Raw genomic sequence first — 17,310 nt, forward strand, 5'->3', positions numbered from 1 at the left:
AATGACTTACGAGATCATGCGTATTTCAAATCCAGTATATTTAAACCTGCTATTCCTTTCCATCAGTGTATATACTGAACTATGTTTGCAGCAAGAACAGCTCAAAAGGAATTGTGCAATTTTTTTTTTTTTTTAAAAACTTTGGATAGACCCTTCTTGTCAGTGCTGGCAGAATGGACATTCCCTGGACTTCTTGAACAAATTACTCAGCACTGGTGAGGCCGTACCTGCAGTACTGCATCCAGTTCTAGGCTCCTCAGTACACAAAAGATACAGACTTAACTGGAGGGAGTCCAGCACAGGGCCACAAAGATGATGAAGGGACTGGAGCATCTGTCCTGTGAGGAGAGGCTGAGACTCTTTTAGCCTGGACAAGAGAAGGCTCAGGGGTAATCTTAGGCATGTACACAAATACCTGATGGGATGCAACAAAGAGGAGGGAGCCAGCCTGTCCTCAGCAGTGCCCACTGACAGGACAAGAGGCAACGGTCACAAATTAAAACACATGAAATTCCACTGGAACCCAAGAAAACACCTTTTTTTTGTTGTGAGTGATGTCATACACTGGCAGAGGTTGTGGAGTCGCCATCTGTGGAGATATTCAGAACTCCACCGGACATGGTCCTGGACAACCTGTTGTAGCTGACCCTACTTGGGCAGGTGGGTTGCACTTGATGATCTCAAGAAGTCCCTTCAAACCTCAATAATCCTGTGAATTCATTTGCAATTTCTCACCAAAATATCCTTGCCATGCTGTGGTCTCTTTCATTCATCATCTGAATTCAGTGCTGGATGGTACGATTGCTGTTATTGGGTATTGGTTTTGCAATGCTTGTTTCTGAGGTAGGCCACCTGGGAAATTAAATTAAAACACTTTTTTTTCTTTAAAGTGTTTAATCACTAAAGATCACCAACTTACTTACCTGGAGAAGACCAACAACGCAACATCCTTCGTAAGTATTTGACATACATAAAAATTAGAACTTATTTTTAACTGTTCTATGCAAGCCGGCATTATACATAATATTTCTTTAGATTTCTGTAGAATCAAAGTGGTGTTCCTGCCTGGAATGGTTCTGTGGGGACACGTGCCAGCATCAAGTGTAAGTAATCAAGAGCATAATCATCCTAGGCAGTTTTAATTAGGAAGCAGAGGGGTTATTTTTGAACAAAAGGACAGTTATCCCTCCCTGCTCTGTGGCTAAGTTCTTGGATTTGCTTTTCCACAGAACTGAGGTAACAGAAGGAAACCGAAACTATTTCTACATGTTGTCCTGTTTGCTGTGATGCACGGAAGTGCACAGTTGGCGTTAGTATACTTAAAATGTACTCCCTCCCCTGTTTTAAGAGAACCTTCCGTTGCGGCAAGCCTGAACGCCTTCGTATACACGCAAGGCTCGAAGGGGGCCCTCCCGCGGGCCCGCTGCGGCTTCCCGGGCGCCGCCGCGCCGCGCTCAGCCTCGGGAGAGGCGCAGAACTGAGCGGCCCTCCCCGCCCGCGGCTCCTCGGCGCCCACCCTGCTCTTCGCGACGGGAGGGGCACGCCCATCCGCGGGAGCCGAGAGCGGCTGCGCCGCACCGGCAGCTCCGGGCGGCCGAGGGCCCTGGCGCGGCAGGGCAGGGCAGGGCAGGGCAGGGCAGGGCAGGGCAGGGCAGGGCAGGGCAGGCCCCGCAGCCGGTACCGGCCGGGGCCGCCCGGCGGGCTCCCACCTTGCCCCGGGCCGGAGCCGCAGCTGCTGGCAGGCGGCGGGCGGGCAGCTATAGCGGGGCCCTGCCGGGCGCCACTTCTTGCTCCGCCCCGCGCCGTGACGCTCCTTCCGGTGCAGGCGGCCAATATGGTGGGTATTGATCGCCGCGCCTTCGCCTCCGGGGCGAGGCGCAGGTTTCCAGCCGCGGAGCTCTGCTCAGCGGGCCGGCAGGCTGGCGCGGGCTAGTGGCCGTGGCGGCTGTAGTGGCCGTGGCGACGTTGGTGGCAATCGCCACTCCGGTTCTAGAGGAGACCCGGGAGCGCGCCTGCCCCGGGCCGGGCCGGGCCTGGCGATGACGGCACGGCACGGCGAGCGCCCGTCCGTCCGTCGCGCGAGGCTGGGCGGCAGCCCGGGACTGGGGACTGGGGACTGGGGACTGGGGACTGGGGACTGGGGACTGGGGACTGGGGGTCTGCGCCCGGCCGGGGCCTTTGCGGTGAGGGGCGCGGCCTCTGCGCGCGCGGTGAGGGGCTCCTCCTCCCGGATTTTCAGTTAATTTCTGGCGAGTTGGTGATTTTTCTCAGCTTTACTGAAAGATTCTGTTCGCAGTCTTTCCCAGGGAAGGATTTAACCAGACTGAAAAGTGACGGTGTGAGATGCGAAGTCTGCCCCGTGTTCAAAACAAAGAGATGTCTGTTCCTCCACCGTCGGTTACCGCTACTAGTGTTGACTAAATGATACCTAAGTACTAAAACCTCTTGAACCGATAATACAACTGGTGTTTTGTTGGTACTTTTTACAGGGGACGTCACAAAAGGATGTTGTAATAAAACCCGATGCCCCAAGCACGTTACTGGCAGAGAAACATGCGGACTATATAGCTTCGTATGGAACAAAGAAAGATGATTATGTAGGTATCGATTTGTTTCAGTGCAGCTGTGATTTTATTAACGGTAATAATAACCCTTATTGACTTGCTCAGAGTTAAGGGTTAGATGTGTGCTCACAAGCTAAGTGTTTCTTGCCCTGCAATCCAAAGTATAAAAGAAAGATGTCTTTGTTAATTTCCCTAGGTCTGTGATGAGTTTTGGCATGTATTATCTGAGTATAAATTTGAAGATTATCAGTTTAGCTCTAGAATTACTCTGAGACCTGGGAAATGAACTACTTCTTGCTGCTTCATCCACAAGGAGCAGAGCTGCATTTACACGTTGCTGTTTCAATGGGACAACATACTGAATCTCACCACAGCACTGCTTTGCGCTTACTGGGTTTGATAAACACTTTAACTAGCATCAATTCTATGGTTGTAGGTTATCAGATGTAGCCCACAACAATAGGATTCCAGGTCCAGCAGGTGAAAAATGTCAATAACTGCTTATGACTGAAGAAAAGAAAAGTTGCAGTTATCTTTACTGTCCACAAAAGAACTCTAAGCACTATTGCTTATGATTGTTGCTCTTGAGCTTAAAAAGTACTGCATGTAGAAAATAATGTTTATGGGTAGCGTAGGTGATGTAATCAGTGTAAAAGAATTCAGTATGAGATTTCACTTCCTAGTGCAACTTTAGATTGTGGCAGTTTTGGCACTTGGAAGTAAGTTTCATTAAATGTTAGACTTGGTATTTTTGAGACTAGTTGGGGTGGTAATTTGAGTGGTAGTTTGGATGCCAAGATAATAACTGATGAAGTGACGTGGTGCCTAACTACTTGTATGTGTTTAATTTGATATTGAGCTTCATCCTTCTGAACTAGAAAATAAAGGGGAAGAAGAGAATGTAGTATGTATAGATATATGCATGTGCCTGCATGTATGCATGTGTATATACACACATGCATGATGTACAGAATATTTGTGAGTGGCTGATACATAGTAAGTTGTTAATGGGATGGAAGGTGGTTGCCATAACATTTACAAACAGTTTGTAATAACTAATGTATTTTCATTGCTCTATATTGATGATGTGCTTATCTGATTAAGAACTAAAATAATGCACTACTTAGGAATACTGTATGTCGGAGTATTTGAGGATGAGTGGTGTTTACTGGGGGCTGACAGCAATGGATCTCATGGGGCAGCTGCACCGAATGAACAAGGAAGAAATTCTGGCATTCATCAAATCATGTCAACATGAATGTGGTGGAATAAGTGCCAGCATAGGTCATGATCCTCATCTTCTGTATACCCTCAGTGCTGTCCAGGTAAATGTAACAGGGTAATTTTAGAAAAAAACATTTGTAATTTAATGATTTTGATAATTGCAGATTTACAAACCAGGTACTGTTGAATGCCAGTGGCAAAATATATTTCAGCACTTTATTAAAAAAAAAAAAATCTAATGGACAAAACTTTAGGATTTAGCTGTATAATTTCCAAAAAAATTGTCAGATTTGGGAACGTTTTGCTTTTAATGATCGTTTAATGGTGACTGCATTCTTGACAAATTTTGTAACAATCTTGGAATACTTCTTAGCTGCAGGTTTTACTGGAGTTTTTGTAGATATTTTTGGATTTTATAAATTCTTCTTAGTGTACATTGACATGAAAGATAAGTATGACCATAATAAGAGTAAAGTTTTGGATTCCATTTTTTAATGCATATATTACTATATATTATGATTGCTCTATATTATAATGTATTAATAAATAATTATGTAATATTTATATAAACTATATGTTTATGTAATATGTATTATTGTGTAGTGTGTTTGCATTTTAGTACTGTACAAAAGAAACATAGTAGTAGCCAGTTCTTGTGTTCCTCAAATCTGCTTTTATTGTGTAAAACTTAAAAATGATACCGCTCTGTTGAGCATTTTATTTATTTGTTTGGTGTGTACTCTTCCCCTGAGAAAAAGTAATTCTCAATCTTATTTTTTCACCATAACTATCTCCATTATAGATTTCATTTCTCACTATCTCTTGTGTCTTTTTTGTTTTGGTTTGGTTTGTTCTCCTTCTCATGCAAACCGGCGTGGAAAAAAGTACCCAAAAGGCTCAAATGCTTCTGAACAATTGCTTGATTGCTTGCATAATGTATCTCTAGTCCAATCTTACAGAAGAAATATTTAAATGGTGTTACAAATGAATAAGATAGCATCCTTTTTTAGGAAGAAAGTGTGTTGGATTTAAGGTGCTGGATTTCAAACCCTTGGGCAGGACAGAAGAATGCTGTTTTCTTGGGTCAGTGATGAGCGTTGGCATGTATTATCTGCTCTAAAGTTGATACTTATCACCACTTTAGCTCTAGAATTGTTCTGAGTACCCTGAGAACCAGGAAACTAAAGTTTCTTTAGGCTATGACATTTGAGCTTTTCCAGACTGTCCAGTCAAACTCCTTTCACAAATTCTGATCCAGTGTAAGGAGAAGGGGGTACAATTTGAGGTTGTTTACTTCTACATATTAGAGATGATAGTTCTTAAATAAATACTTGATGTTACTAGGAGATATTTTCATGTTAACTGAATGCAGCCGTAGAAAGTTGAAAAGCATTAGCAAGTGCTGAGGTAAAATTTTTGGGGCAAACTTAACCAGCATGTCTTAATGAGCATGCATGTTCCTAGTGACCAAACACTGTTTAGTCCTATCTATATATCCAGAATGTTTAAAGGGTCACGTCACATCTTCCTTTGATCATAATTAACAATAATGTGTTCACATTTGCTTTTTAAGAAGCATGCTATAATTATGTATTTTTCTGTTGGAGTTATACATTCTTTTTTGCATTTCCGTAAGACTTAAATTTTATCTAACAATTGAAAGATTCCAGCTAACTCTGGGTGTTCAAAGTCATAGTTGTTGGTATTTTTCAGGATTGGCACTATAATATCGCTTAGTTTCAACTGTTTTTTCTATCATGCTATTTATAATAAATTCTTAATTACTCTCTTTACAGATTATGCAAGTTATGAGTAAAAACACAAAGCCAGCTGTGGCTCAGAAATAGTATTGTTATTTTCACAAGACATTGTGTCATGGTTTACTGGTTCAAATCAGTGCTATCTCAGAAAACTTTCTATTCCCTACTATGACCTTTATTTTTCTTCCAGAATATATTGACTGTACAGTTTGTGTCTAATTATATTGTTCATACTTTTTCTTAAATTATTGCAATTTGGTTCTACTCATATTTAAAAATCGAATATAAATAAAAATCTTTGTTGACGGCCTTGGACTGTAAGTGGTGTTAGAACTAGCTGCTTAACTTACACTTGCACATATCCAAGTAGCAGCAGTGCACAGACTACAAATTTGTAAGTCTAGGATGTCATTATCTGATTATAAAATTAAGCAGAATCAAATCTCTGTTCTACATAATGCTAACATAAAACCACATAAACCTGATTATGCTTTTGAAAGGAGAGCTGGAAGTTGCAAAGTAACAAAGCATGAAAGAGTTGAGCTTGAATTGCCTATATTTTAATTTGAGAATTTCTTGAAGTTTTTAGACAGACATGAACTGCAGTGAATTAGATTTTATTGTAATAAATCTTACCAAATAGTATTCACAGTCAATTAAATAAGCTCTTTTATAAATTTAGGAATTACATTTTTTTTAAGAAATAATTTTTTAAAATTTTTGCCTCTCTCTTACTGTTACTGTGTCTTTTTTTTTTTTTCCAGATTCTTATTTTATATGATAGTCTCCATGTTGTTGATGTAAATAAAATTGTTGAATATATACAGAACTTGCAAAAAGAAGATGGATCATTTGCTGGAGACAAATGGGGTAACTTTTAGATCTTTAAAATTTAGTGACTAGGTTAACATGTTTAAGTCTGTGAACTTAAGTTTCCTTGGATGGTCTTTTTGCTTATGTATTGTGTGTGAACACTTCTGTTTTGTGGTTTTGTGAAGGATGGAGTTGTGTTTCATTCCTTTCATAAATATTCTAAACTTCAGTTCCATTCTTGTATGAAAAATAAATTGTCCAGCTCTTAAGAAGAAAACCTTTGGGCATTTGGAACTTGACAGTACTTTGATATACTCGATACAGTATTTCATAATGCATGTTTTATGCTTGCTATTTAATGGCAGTCAGTTATGATGTTCATCCATGTTGGCTGCAAAAGGATCTTTCACTATATGGGCATGAGAAACTGGTTTTGTACTCATGAACTTCTGTTAATACTGATTTTGTTTCTGCACGTAAATTCTTTATGAACAAAGATGGTATTTTTAAGCAGTAGCATAAATACTTAGTCCAAAAATACTCATCCCCATGGGACACTTAAATTTTAATAAAATCTATTGCATATCACTCATGTTATTGTTCTGGTAAAATTCAGCAATCAAGATCGTGGCAGTATATGTATGTTACTGTAAAGGTAGCTGTTGTGCGTTAAAATGATTCATAGTTTGCTGCATCCTTTTTGTTAAGTATTGAAACAAACGTACTGAATGAACAATGGATTTATGTTATTTCTGAAAGGCAGTTACAGCGCAACTGAAGGAGTGTGATAGCTGATGTAGTACAGAACAGCACGTGTTTGTTTTATATCTTTCAGCTTGTGGATTTCTTAAGAAGAAAAGTCTTGTATCAGTTTGACCAATAAAATGAATGTTTGCGGCTGGGTTCAATTTCAAATTTTGACTTCAAGTATTAATTGCTCAGAGTTTGTGCTAGGACAGTTATTGGTATGGACTTGCGAAGCAATCATTGTGCTATAGGTGCAGTGTTTTTGGTTTAGCTTCCAGGTATAAGTATGCAAAACAAAACTTGCAACTTTCATCAGCCTTGCTCTAAAACCAAGTATGGCTTCTACTTCTGCCTGGATTTAAGGCAGATCAAGAGTTGTATCTGAGTATTTCTGAGTCCACTGCTCTGCAATTATCTAGTAGAGCACTACAGATGAACTCTAAAATTATATAGTTATTTGTAAATTACCACTAGTTGATTTCTTTTCATATATATTTGACTATACAGCAGCTCAAAATGAGTTGTTCACTTTCATGTGCAGTAAACATACAGATCACTTGAGTTGTAACGTACACTTTCTGAATTACTGAGGAAATAATCCATGGGCTGGAAAAGGAAACAGTACAGGGGGAGTTTTTGGCTGATTTTTGTTGTTCAGTATAAAACCTAGTATTTTAACACTTTGTTCCATGTTTTCAGTGGTGATTTAAATACATTGTTGTTGTTGTTAATAAAAATACTCTTCTTTAATTCCCTACCCCCCACGTTCTAGGAGAAATAGATACAAGGTTCTCCTTCTGTGCTGCAGCAACTCTTGCACTTCTGGTAAGTCCTAAATCATTACTTGCACAAGTACAGAATCTTCTCTTTGGTACTGCTGAAGTTTCTGTAGTTAATGAGCTTGGTAGAATATAAAGTGCATTAGCTGTTTTTCTGAATTGCAGGGAAAGCTGGATGCTATTGATGTGGGGAAAGCAGTAGAATTCGTTTTGTCATGTATGAACTTTGATGGAGGGTTTGGTTGTAGACCAGGTTCTGAATCACATGCAGGACAGGTGAGTTTTTCTTTATGTGGAAATGCTTTAAATTAGCAAGCGTCACATACTGCGTATAAATGTTTCTTTACAACATCTATCAGTAATGTCAATTGATGTACCTTTCTTGTTTCCCAAATGCCTGATTGTAGTACCTCAGTTAAAATAAATAAACAAATGTGTAGATAAATCTGAGAAGATGAATAGTGCCTCTAGAGGTTATAGTTGAGGCAAAAAAAAAAAAAAGATCATAAGGGAACAACTTTTAGGACTGTATTTCAATCTTCACATGGTGATGTTGGAATATTTATCATGAGGATTTTTAGAGAATTTGAAATGGGTATTAATGGAGACACTGGACAAGATCTATTACTGTGTCTGCCTCAAATCATAATGAAACATAGACGTCAATTGTATAATATGTTTGATATTTATCAGCTGATGAATTCAAATAAAAATGAGACGTGGACCTTCTCAAGGGGAGGCTTGCTTAATTTTTTGAGGAAAGTCAGTTTTAAGATGAGATGCCTAACTCCGGCATGGGAAAGGCACTAAAGTGTGTTTTACTACTGACAATGACTTCTGAAAAATGCTCCGTAAAATCTAGTTGAGGAGAGAATACAGTAATATAATTGGAACAAATTAAGGGATCTCAAGGAAGAGGATCTCAATGACTTCTTCCAGCAGAGAATTTACATAAAAGCTACCTTTGCTATTTTTTTTTAATGGAAGGGGTTATTGCACTTAACCTGAATTTATGAATAGTAATCAACTTCTTAATAAAATATTTTAATGCTGTTGCAGTCACCTGTTTTACATAATTGTGGTGAGCAATGCCATAGCCAGGATTCACCTCAGCACATGAAAATAATAGAGGTATTTTGTTGAGAAAAAGTGTTGGGTCTTTTTATCCCTCCCCCCCACTTCTTTTTTTAAATCGGGGGGGAAAAGAAGTTTAAACCTGGTACATGTACCTTATCTTGTGAGTTTTATTTACAGTAGCATTGCCCATATGGTCTAAATGGCTGGACCGTGTTCTAGTATTCAAGGAAGTTAGATTAAGTAGCTGAACCCACTCTGCAGCTGGCATTTCCTGGGAGGAATGTACTCCTTAAAATGCTGTAAAGGGCCACTCCTTCGCCTGCAGGGTAGTTCAAAAGTTTTCTGGGAATATCACATTTATTTTGCAGTGTTCTCAAATAGGCACCTCTGAGAATGTTGTTGTGTGCTTTTGTTGGGGTTTTTTTTTGTTGTCTTTTTGGGGGTGTATTTTATTAGCAAAAGGTGATGATGTGCAGGCTTCAGTTAATACTGTGGTTTCTTGCAGTTTGTGCTTGGCTACTTTCTTAGTAACCGCATGAAATGTGACTGGAGTATGCTGTTCCACTGTAAATGTTATTTCCCAGGAAAAAATAAACGGATTAGTCAATGCACATATATTACAGGGCACATTGTAAGTAAGCCTGACATGACTAGATGTGTGTAGGATTGCCAGGATATTTAAATGACCAGGGTTAACCTGTTTCTGCTAGAGAATTCATTTAGTCTTTAGTTTGCTCTCCACAAGCGTTAGGGTAAGAGGCACATACAGGAACAAACGATAGGCTGGATGCAGAATTTTCTTAAAGGCCATATCCAGCCTGCAGAAATCAGTTTGGGTACTCTGGCGTGAGAATCTGTTTTTAAATGAAACTATGGCTCTGCCTGACCTTTTAGGATCTTTTTCCAAACCTTGCATTAGTGTCTTATATTAGTAAAATCTTAACATTCTGTAGTTACATTTGCGTAACTCGTGCTTTTATACAAAAGCAACTGCAACAATAACATAATTTTCTAATGGAAAAGTAAAACTCATTTGAAACTAAAAGTTGAAATGTGTGCTTATTTTGTATTGTGTTTGCGTGACTGTATTCCTGCTTTGAGATCATCCTGCATTTAGTCTGCTAAAATATACTTAGTTTTTAAATACACAAAAAATTTATGTCTGTAATTTTAGATCTATTGTTGCACAGGATTTCTGGCTATAACAGACCAGTTGCATCAAATAAATGTTGACTTGCTGGGTTGGTGGCTTTGTGAACGTCAGTTACCTTCTGGAGGTCTCAACGGACGACCAGAGAAGGTATTAGGTGGCTTCTTTTGTTTCTTCAAACCTCAATAGAGATTATTTTTTCTGAAGTAGTTCTGGAAATTGTCATGACTTCTATGAAGTACTTAGTAAACTTTTCAGAGAAGTCAGGCCTTCATTTTGATTCTTCATTTTGTCACTAACGCTTGCCATGCAGTCCTTAGCTATGCTTAGTTTGAGTCCTCAGTTTAGGAAAGTACACGTACTGAAATATGTCTTGCTGACCACTTGAATCAGTATCCTGTTAAATCAGGGCTTGAATATTTTTGACACTCAGAATGATCTCTTCTGTAGGATTTCTACAAAAATTACTGTTTTACCAGAAAAAGGTGCTATGTTTTTTTTAGCCTCTCCCACAGAAGGTGAAGGCTGTTTCAAAATTACATTTTTGTGGTTTTGCTTCTTGAAGAAGGGAAGAGGTTTGAAAAAGAGACTTTCCCTTTCTGAAAAAGGAAAGTCCTCTGCAAAGAGACTGCATCCAGAAACTTTCTTCTCTTTTACCCCAAAGAAACTCTTTGAGTGTTGTTTCTCTGCAACAGTATTATGACAGCACACCTAGTAATTTGCAGAATCACTAATAAAATTTGCAATGTCATGTTTAAAACAAAATCTAATAATAATCTGCTTCTCTGCTTGCCAGTTACCTGATGTATGTTACTCATGGTGGGTGCTAGCATCTTTGAAGATGATTGGTAGGTTACATTGGATTGACAGAGAGAAACTGCGGTGCTTTATTTTGGCTTGCCAGGATGAGGAGACTGGAGGATTTGCTGACAGACCAGGAGATATGGTAAATAATCCTTTACTAAATAAAATAGACTTAATTGAAAATTTCAACTGAAAAAGTAAGTTTTCTTGTTCAAGTGTAATTCAGCTTGTGATCCAGGTGTAAGTGTTTTGCAGAGCCTGCAGTTTACTTTGAAGGAAAGAATAGGGTAGAGTTCCTCCATGTGGGGGAGGGGGAGAAATCACTTTACTCTGCATCCGTCATTTGAAAAGTGTTTTGGTGTTCTTAAAATGGGAAGGTTTTTACATTCCTAAGGAGCTCACAGACTTTTTTCCTTTTCAGAACTCTCCAAGAAAAGCCTAACACTTAATGCTTTTCTGGCTTCGAGATTAAACTTGAGCTATATCTGTCTTGCTAGAAAAGCAACTTTGCAGAGCCTTTCCTCTAAAACTAATGCAGGAAACTTTCGTAGAGTTTTTGCATATTATGTTAGTGGTCATTTCATATTATTTTTACCTGTCATCCATTACTGAAGTGGGCACTGCTGTAGAAATGTTGACGCCTACAGGTTTTTGCTTTGTCCCTGTAGAAACTCATTTCTCACAGACCTTGTTGGGTTTGGGGGGGGGGGGGGGGGGGGGGCGGGGTGGTGTTTTGGTTTTATTTTGTTTGTTTGGGGTTTTTTGGGGAGCGTGTGTGGTTTTTTGTTTTGGGGTGTTGGAGTTTTTGTGTGTTTGTTTTTTTCTTTTTTAATTAGTTCTAGGTTCTAGTCTTTTGATTTGACGTTGTGATTGTATTTCAGATTTTGAACCACTTGACAATAAGACAGCTCTGTCATTTTTTTTAAGTTCCAAGCAGCTAGTTCTCAAGAACTTAATTTAGTAGGTGTGCTTATTAGCTCTTAGTTGCAATTTAGCAGGTTTTTCCTTTTTTTTATTTGCTTTAAAGAAAATTGCAGAAAGGAGCAGACAACATAGCAGCAGATACATTCTTCTAGGAATCTGGGTTTCCCTGAACATGCACACTGTTCATCAAGAGGTGGAATCTGTAACTTCATTTGCATACTTCCCACGAGGGACTGACTCCCCTTCTGGGCCTGTCCATCTGTACAAGGAAATTCTGTCTTGCCATTCCTACAGTGTACTGTTTTTTATTATTACTTTGTTACATACTTCTTTATTTTACCCCTCCTCTAGTGGCCACGTACTCATTCTGGGAAAGAGCAAGTAAACATATATCTGAGCTTTGACCACACCTGTAATGTGGTTGCCAAACCATTGAAAAGCAAAACTTGCTATGCTAGTGTAGTTTGAACCTTCTAGGCTGTGATCAGTGGTTGGAGATCCTGTGTATGGCTGTAACATGGTAATTCAGCTTAGTTTACTGCAATATAGAACCTTTGCGATAAGGTCAGAAGTCCACTAACGCAGACAGGATGTACGCTGCACCAGACAGCACAGGTACTTTTGGATAGGGTTTTGTAGAATGGCTAATTAACTCCACTGACGGGTTGCTTATGTCATGAGACTTTACAGTCTGTTGCAGTTATGTGGTGATACGTGCTTTTAGGGAACGTTCATACAGTGAAGGAGTACTTGGATACCAAATAACTCCTCCTGTCTCTTCTGGGTTTTTTCTTCCTTGTATTTTTTCCTTTCAGTTTTCTAGCACAGTAGGTTGCTGCTCCCCTCTCAAGATTGTACAGCACAGATCTGTATTCAGAGACTATTGAAGAGTATTATAATGTTGCTGAAGGGCAAATGGGGAATTTATGGAAGTGGTACTTGTAGATGATTGAATCTAATTTGAAAATTTTTATTACCTTTGCTTCTGCTACCCTATGACATTGCGTGCCAGTGGAAACACGTGAGTGCTTCCTGCCAGATTCAGAGTTGAAAATCGTCTTAGCAGCAGACAATTGACAAGAATCTCTGAGTAAATAATAGTATTGTAAATGCATGCTGTGTCAATTGTCTTGCCTGTCAACGCATCGGCACAAATGAAAGTTTGTTCAGTTGCATTGTCTTCTCCAGCCACAGAGATTTGCGGTTCTTCTGCTAGCAAACAAAAGCTTCATTCCATACAAATGAAAAGCTGATCTGACTTTTGGAAATGGACACAAACTTTCTTTCTTCTCCCAGGTGGATCCATTTCACACCTTATTTGGAATTGCTGGACTATCTTTATTAGGAGAAGAACAAATTAAGGCTGTCAATCCTGTCTTTTGTATGCCAGAAGATGTCCTTCGAAGAATAAATGTACAGCCTGAGCTTGTGAGCTAAGCCTCGTAGAGACAAAAGGTTGATATGCCCAGTTGTTTTGTTTTTACTGATTTAAATCATCCCATCTCTGAAACTGTTAGCATATTCTTATTTGAGATGTGTTTACATTACGAAAGTAAAGCAATAGCTTTACTGTGGGCTTTATCACTTTGTAAACTGTATCAGAACAGGCTCGTTCTAATAATCTGAGTGTAACATGTATTTTGGTTGTATATATGAGATGTAGAAACATTTCTAATCTGTATCTAAATATATGGGCCTTTTGCTTTTTTTTGAATATTCAAGTCAAAGCAAGAGTGTGAATGCTTAATTTTTATATTCCTGTGATATCAACCATGCTAGCATCTGTCTTTACACAAGCACGTTTTGATGGTGGATCACACAAAGCACTTTAAAAGAATATGAAAAAAAAACCCAAACAAAACCCTACTTAAGCCATGCACTTACTGCCACACACTTGTGTATTTAATTCTTCCTGTTCATGTTTGCCATTACTTTCATATACTGAGAAACAAGGTTTTTCTTCTGATAGTAATTGATAGCAGTGAAAACAAAAATTATGGTTACATTAAGTATATAAATGTCTTCATTTATTGATGAGTCCCTTAGACAAAATTTCACTGATATGTGACATAGAGCATACCTTGAGTATGTATAGTGAAACTTGCTAACATTAAGCATTCTAGAGAACGTCTCTATAGTAGACAGTGACTTGTAACTGAATATAGAGTTGATCCTAAATTTGTTGCTGGGTTGAAATTCTGCTTTCATAGTAAGACAATAATTGCCAACACTTGATTATGGTGTAATTGAGAATAAAGACAGCTGTCAAAAATACTTGTTCTCTGAAGGATGAAGCCCTCTTTGTCTTCACAGAAGCCCTAAAATTGCCTCTTAATTTACATAACGCACACCCTGGCTGAGAGGGAATGGTATTCCAGTTGAAATATACAGTAAAAGGTAATCGTGAAGGGGAGGAAGTCTTTGATAATCTCTGTACTTATGCTTAAGGAAGGTCTACAGTTACTTCAAACACAGTTTTAAAAGCCAGCTGGTTACTTTTATCCAGTCTATTTGTGTTCGTAGAGAGTAAGATAGAACTGGACAAAGTAACTTTTTGGAAGGCCTTTACTTGTAGAGAATTTCAAAGGGAGAATGTGTATTTGAATTCTCAAATATTTCTAATTAATTTTTTAAGCCTTCTCTACAGGTTTTTAGATAAGGTAAAAACCCTACTCTCTTTAGCTGTGCAATTGCCTGATGAATTCTTTGGCCAAAGCCTGGCATTAATTTATTTTTCACAGTTTGGAAAAAAGTTACAGTAGGCTTTGCGTTGAGTGTGAGGGAATGAGAGCACTGATCAGGTTTTATGTAACTAAAGTTTAGCAGAAAATTTTAAATTTTTCTCACTCCAGGTTACCTTTGCAAGTGCCACTTCTTTTCATCTAAGGAAACACTGTTCAGTACATAGGAATTTGCCATTTTTTCCATGTTCTGTGGACAAAATAGAATCCTCTTCAGAATTTCTAGTGTAGTATAGACTGAGACACCCTGGGAATTAATATGTGGGTGGTGCTGCATGACAGTATAGAACATTTCACTGTAGGTTGAAATCCTATTAATATTACTGGAGTTTTTCTCTGAAAGAGGTCTGCTCAACTTCATTTCCTAAGTCTGCTGTGATTTGTAATGATCTTACAGGATTATAGGTTAAAAAAGGGGTGAATATGTGCACAAACTAAAAACTTCTTAGGAATATTCTTCCATTCTTTACATCAGTTTTTCTACAAATATTGTATTTGTAGAAAGAGTCATCACAATTTTTCTTAGGCAAGCAAAACCACATTTTCTGTTAAATGTACTATAAAAAAAAATTGGTTGCCCAGTGTGTCTGTGTCAAGACTTACGCCATTTTGGTGCAGAATACACTGTTACCGTCTCCCTCTATTTTTTTAAAAGTACTGATAAGATTTTTTTCTGAGCTTATGTAGTTAGAAACTTTGCAGTAATTAATCTGCTGTTCTCAGTGTTCAGTTACAGGCCCTTTATTAAAGGCTTTCAGAAATTTGTACTTTCCTAACTTTTTTCCCATGGAAATCTTTATATGGAAAGATCCTGACAGTATCTTAGTACTTGATCTTAAGTACTGTGGTGTAGCTAACATTCCCAGCAATAAATTTTGCAAGATGCTGTTATGAGAATTTGCAAAAGAATAGTGAATAATTCAGGTAGATAAAATTGTGTGTCTGTAGATGTGTTTATTAAAAGAAAAATCTGTGTGTGTGTGGTGGAAATCAACAGCCATTCTGCTACCTTCCAAGAACATGGTCAAGTCCAGAGGAATGCACTTTATTCCAAAGATGCTTCCTTTCAGTTTTGAGACAGCTCAGTTAGGCGAATTCAGCCTTATGATTTGTGACCATAAGAAGGAAGGTGGAAGATGGGCATTCCTTTTGTTTCTGCTTTTCTTGCCATACACTTGGATTTCTGTCAGGGAAGAGAAGGTCTAACACCAGCTTCAGGAGTCTGAATGCATATGGAAAGTTTGGTGTAGGACTTGAAATTCAGGACAGTGGCAGTAACTGGAATGGGCACCTGCTGTCTTCCATCCTTTGCTCTGCCGTGAAACTGAAGTTTCTGATGCTCGAATTTTTAAAGCTGTCTGACTGATGCTGCTCAGTGCCGAGAGAGCCTGTTCTGAACTAGGAGGCTGGGGGCGATGCCTTTCAGATGTCAGCTGAGGAGCTGCAACCGATAGCATTTCTATTACAAAGCTGAATAGCCATCAAACTACAACTGTCGACGAAGAGTTGTGGCCTACTAAAGGCTGGCTTCAGTGTGGAGTGTTTTTAATGCAGGTGTTGCTAAGGTCCGGCGACAAAATGTTGTCTAGCCAAAATGTTAATGGAAACAGTTTTAGTGGGGCCTATTACACGCCAATATCCAAACAAGCATTACAGTGTTATAAAACATGCATAGAAGCGCACGCATTTAAGACAATTCTAGATGTGATCAAGATTTACGGTTTTTATTGGGATCTTTTGGTATCTACACTCTTGAGCAGGGGGAAGGCATCTGTGAAGCTCCTGCAAAAACAGGCTCCATGTTGAAGAATGAACGTGGGACAAATTGTGTTTCAGTGCTTTACTCCTGTTTTGAAGAGCATGGCAGACCCTTTCTTGGCATTCCCGCGTCACCCTTGTATTGCCTGTAATCGCGTATTTGCAACGAAACTCGGTGCAGGCCCAGCAGCTTACTGTTCTGTCATTCATAGCTGTACTCGTAGCTGCAGCTTCACCATTTTTTTCTTTGTAAGGGAGCCCGGTCGGGGCACGGGGTGGCGGATGGAGGTGCGGCCCTCTGCCGCCATCGCGGTGCCGGGCGCGAGGGAGCGGAGCGGCGGCCGCTTGCCGCCCCCCCCCCCGCCAGGCGGCACTCGCCCGGGCGCAAGTGCGGAGCCGTCGCGGTGGGGGTGCCAGGCTTGCGCGCATGCGCGGCAGGGCCACCGTTGCCGCCATTTTGCGGGGGGGTGCTGGCGGGCTGTCCGTTGTCGCTGAGCCTTACGCGGTGCCGGTTGCGGGAGAGGTGGCGATGTTGAAAGAAAGCAGTAAGGCGAACGCTCGTGGGCGGGCGGCCGCCTCAGAGTCCTACACGGGCCGCGGCTCTTCCACGTCGGGGTTGGGCGGGCGAGTGGAGCAGACGCCCCGGTTTAGCCTTGGGCTGCTGCAGACGCCGCGCAGCACGGCGGACAGCACCGGCGACTTTTCCAGCGGCGGGCTGAGGCCGGGCGGCTCCAGCGGGGAAGGCCTCGCTCCCAGCCGGGCTGCCAGTGGTAGCGGGGTGAAGCCGCCGGCTCCCGGAAGAGGAGGTGGGGTGCGGCCTTGCCGTCTCTGACCGGGTCTTTGTCCCTTTCGTTTATCCTCCTGCCCGCTTTGCTTGGGTCGGGCTTCGAAAGAGCTGTTACAAGCGGTACTTCCACCGAGAAGGGGGCAGAGGCATCCCTTCATCTTAGCGACCTCTTTTTCTCGTTC

At 40.3% G+C, this 17,310-nt stretch overlaps 2 protein-coding genes and 2 non-coding genes across 4 annotated transcripts in view; all 4 read left to right on the top strand.

The window, feature by feature from the left end:
• Positions 1-1,814: 1,814 nt before the first annotated feature.
• RABGGTB (Rab geranylgeranyltransferase subunit beta) lies at positions 1,815-14,116 on the top strand. The gene is made up of 9 exons (XM_059821735.1): positions 1,815-1,837; positions 2,490-2,597; positions 3,692-3,889; positions 6,313-6,418; positions 7,881-7,933; positions 8,053-8,163; positions 10,139-10,264; positions 10,911-11,060; positions 13,139-14,116. Exons 1-9 carry the CDS (start codon positions 1,835-1,837, stop codon positions 13,277-13,279), a joined length of 996 nt encoding a protein of 331 aa, XP_059677718.1. The 5' UTR covers positions 1,815-1,834; the 3' UTR covers positions 13,280-14,116.
• Positions 2,760-2,842, top strand: LOC132317657 (small nucleolar RNA SNORD45). The gene has a single exon (XR_009484138.1). It is a non-coding gene; the product is annotated as a small nucleolar RNA SNORD45 (small nucleolar RNA).
• LOC132317658 (small nucleolar RNA SNORD45) lies at positions 4,871-4,956 on the top strand. Its single transcript, XR_009484139.1, has one exon. It is a non-coding gene; the product is annotated as a small nucleolar RNA SNORD45 (small nucleolar RNA).
• A 2,652-nt stretch (positions 14,117-16,768) lies between the features above and the next one.
• The window catches only part of MSH4 (mutS homolog 4), a 44,216-nt gene continuing 43,674 nt past the window's right edge, over positions 16,769-17,310 (top strand). Inside the window, exon 1 of the mRNA XM_059821597.1 lies at positions 16,769-17,147. Coding sequence (XP_059677580.1) covers positions 16,769-17,147 — 379 coding nt within the window. The remainder of the gene's footprint in view (positions 17,148-17,310) is intronic.

The sequence above is a fragment of the Gavia stellata genome, chromosome 10 (genome assembly GCF_030936135.1).
Source record: "Gavia stellata isolate bGavSte3 chromosome 10, bGavSte3.hap2, whole genome shotgun sequence".
NCBI classification, from domain to species: domain Eukaryota; kingdom Metazoa; phylum Chordata; class Aves; order Gaviiformes; family Gaviidae; genus Gavia; species Gavia stellata.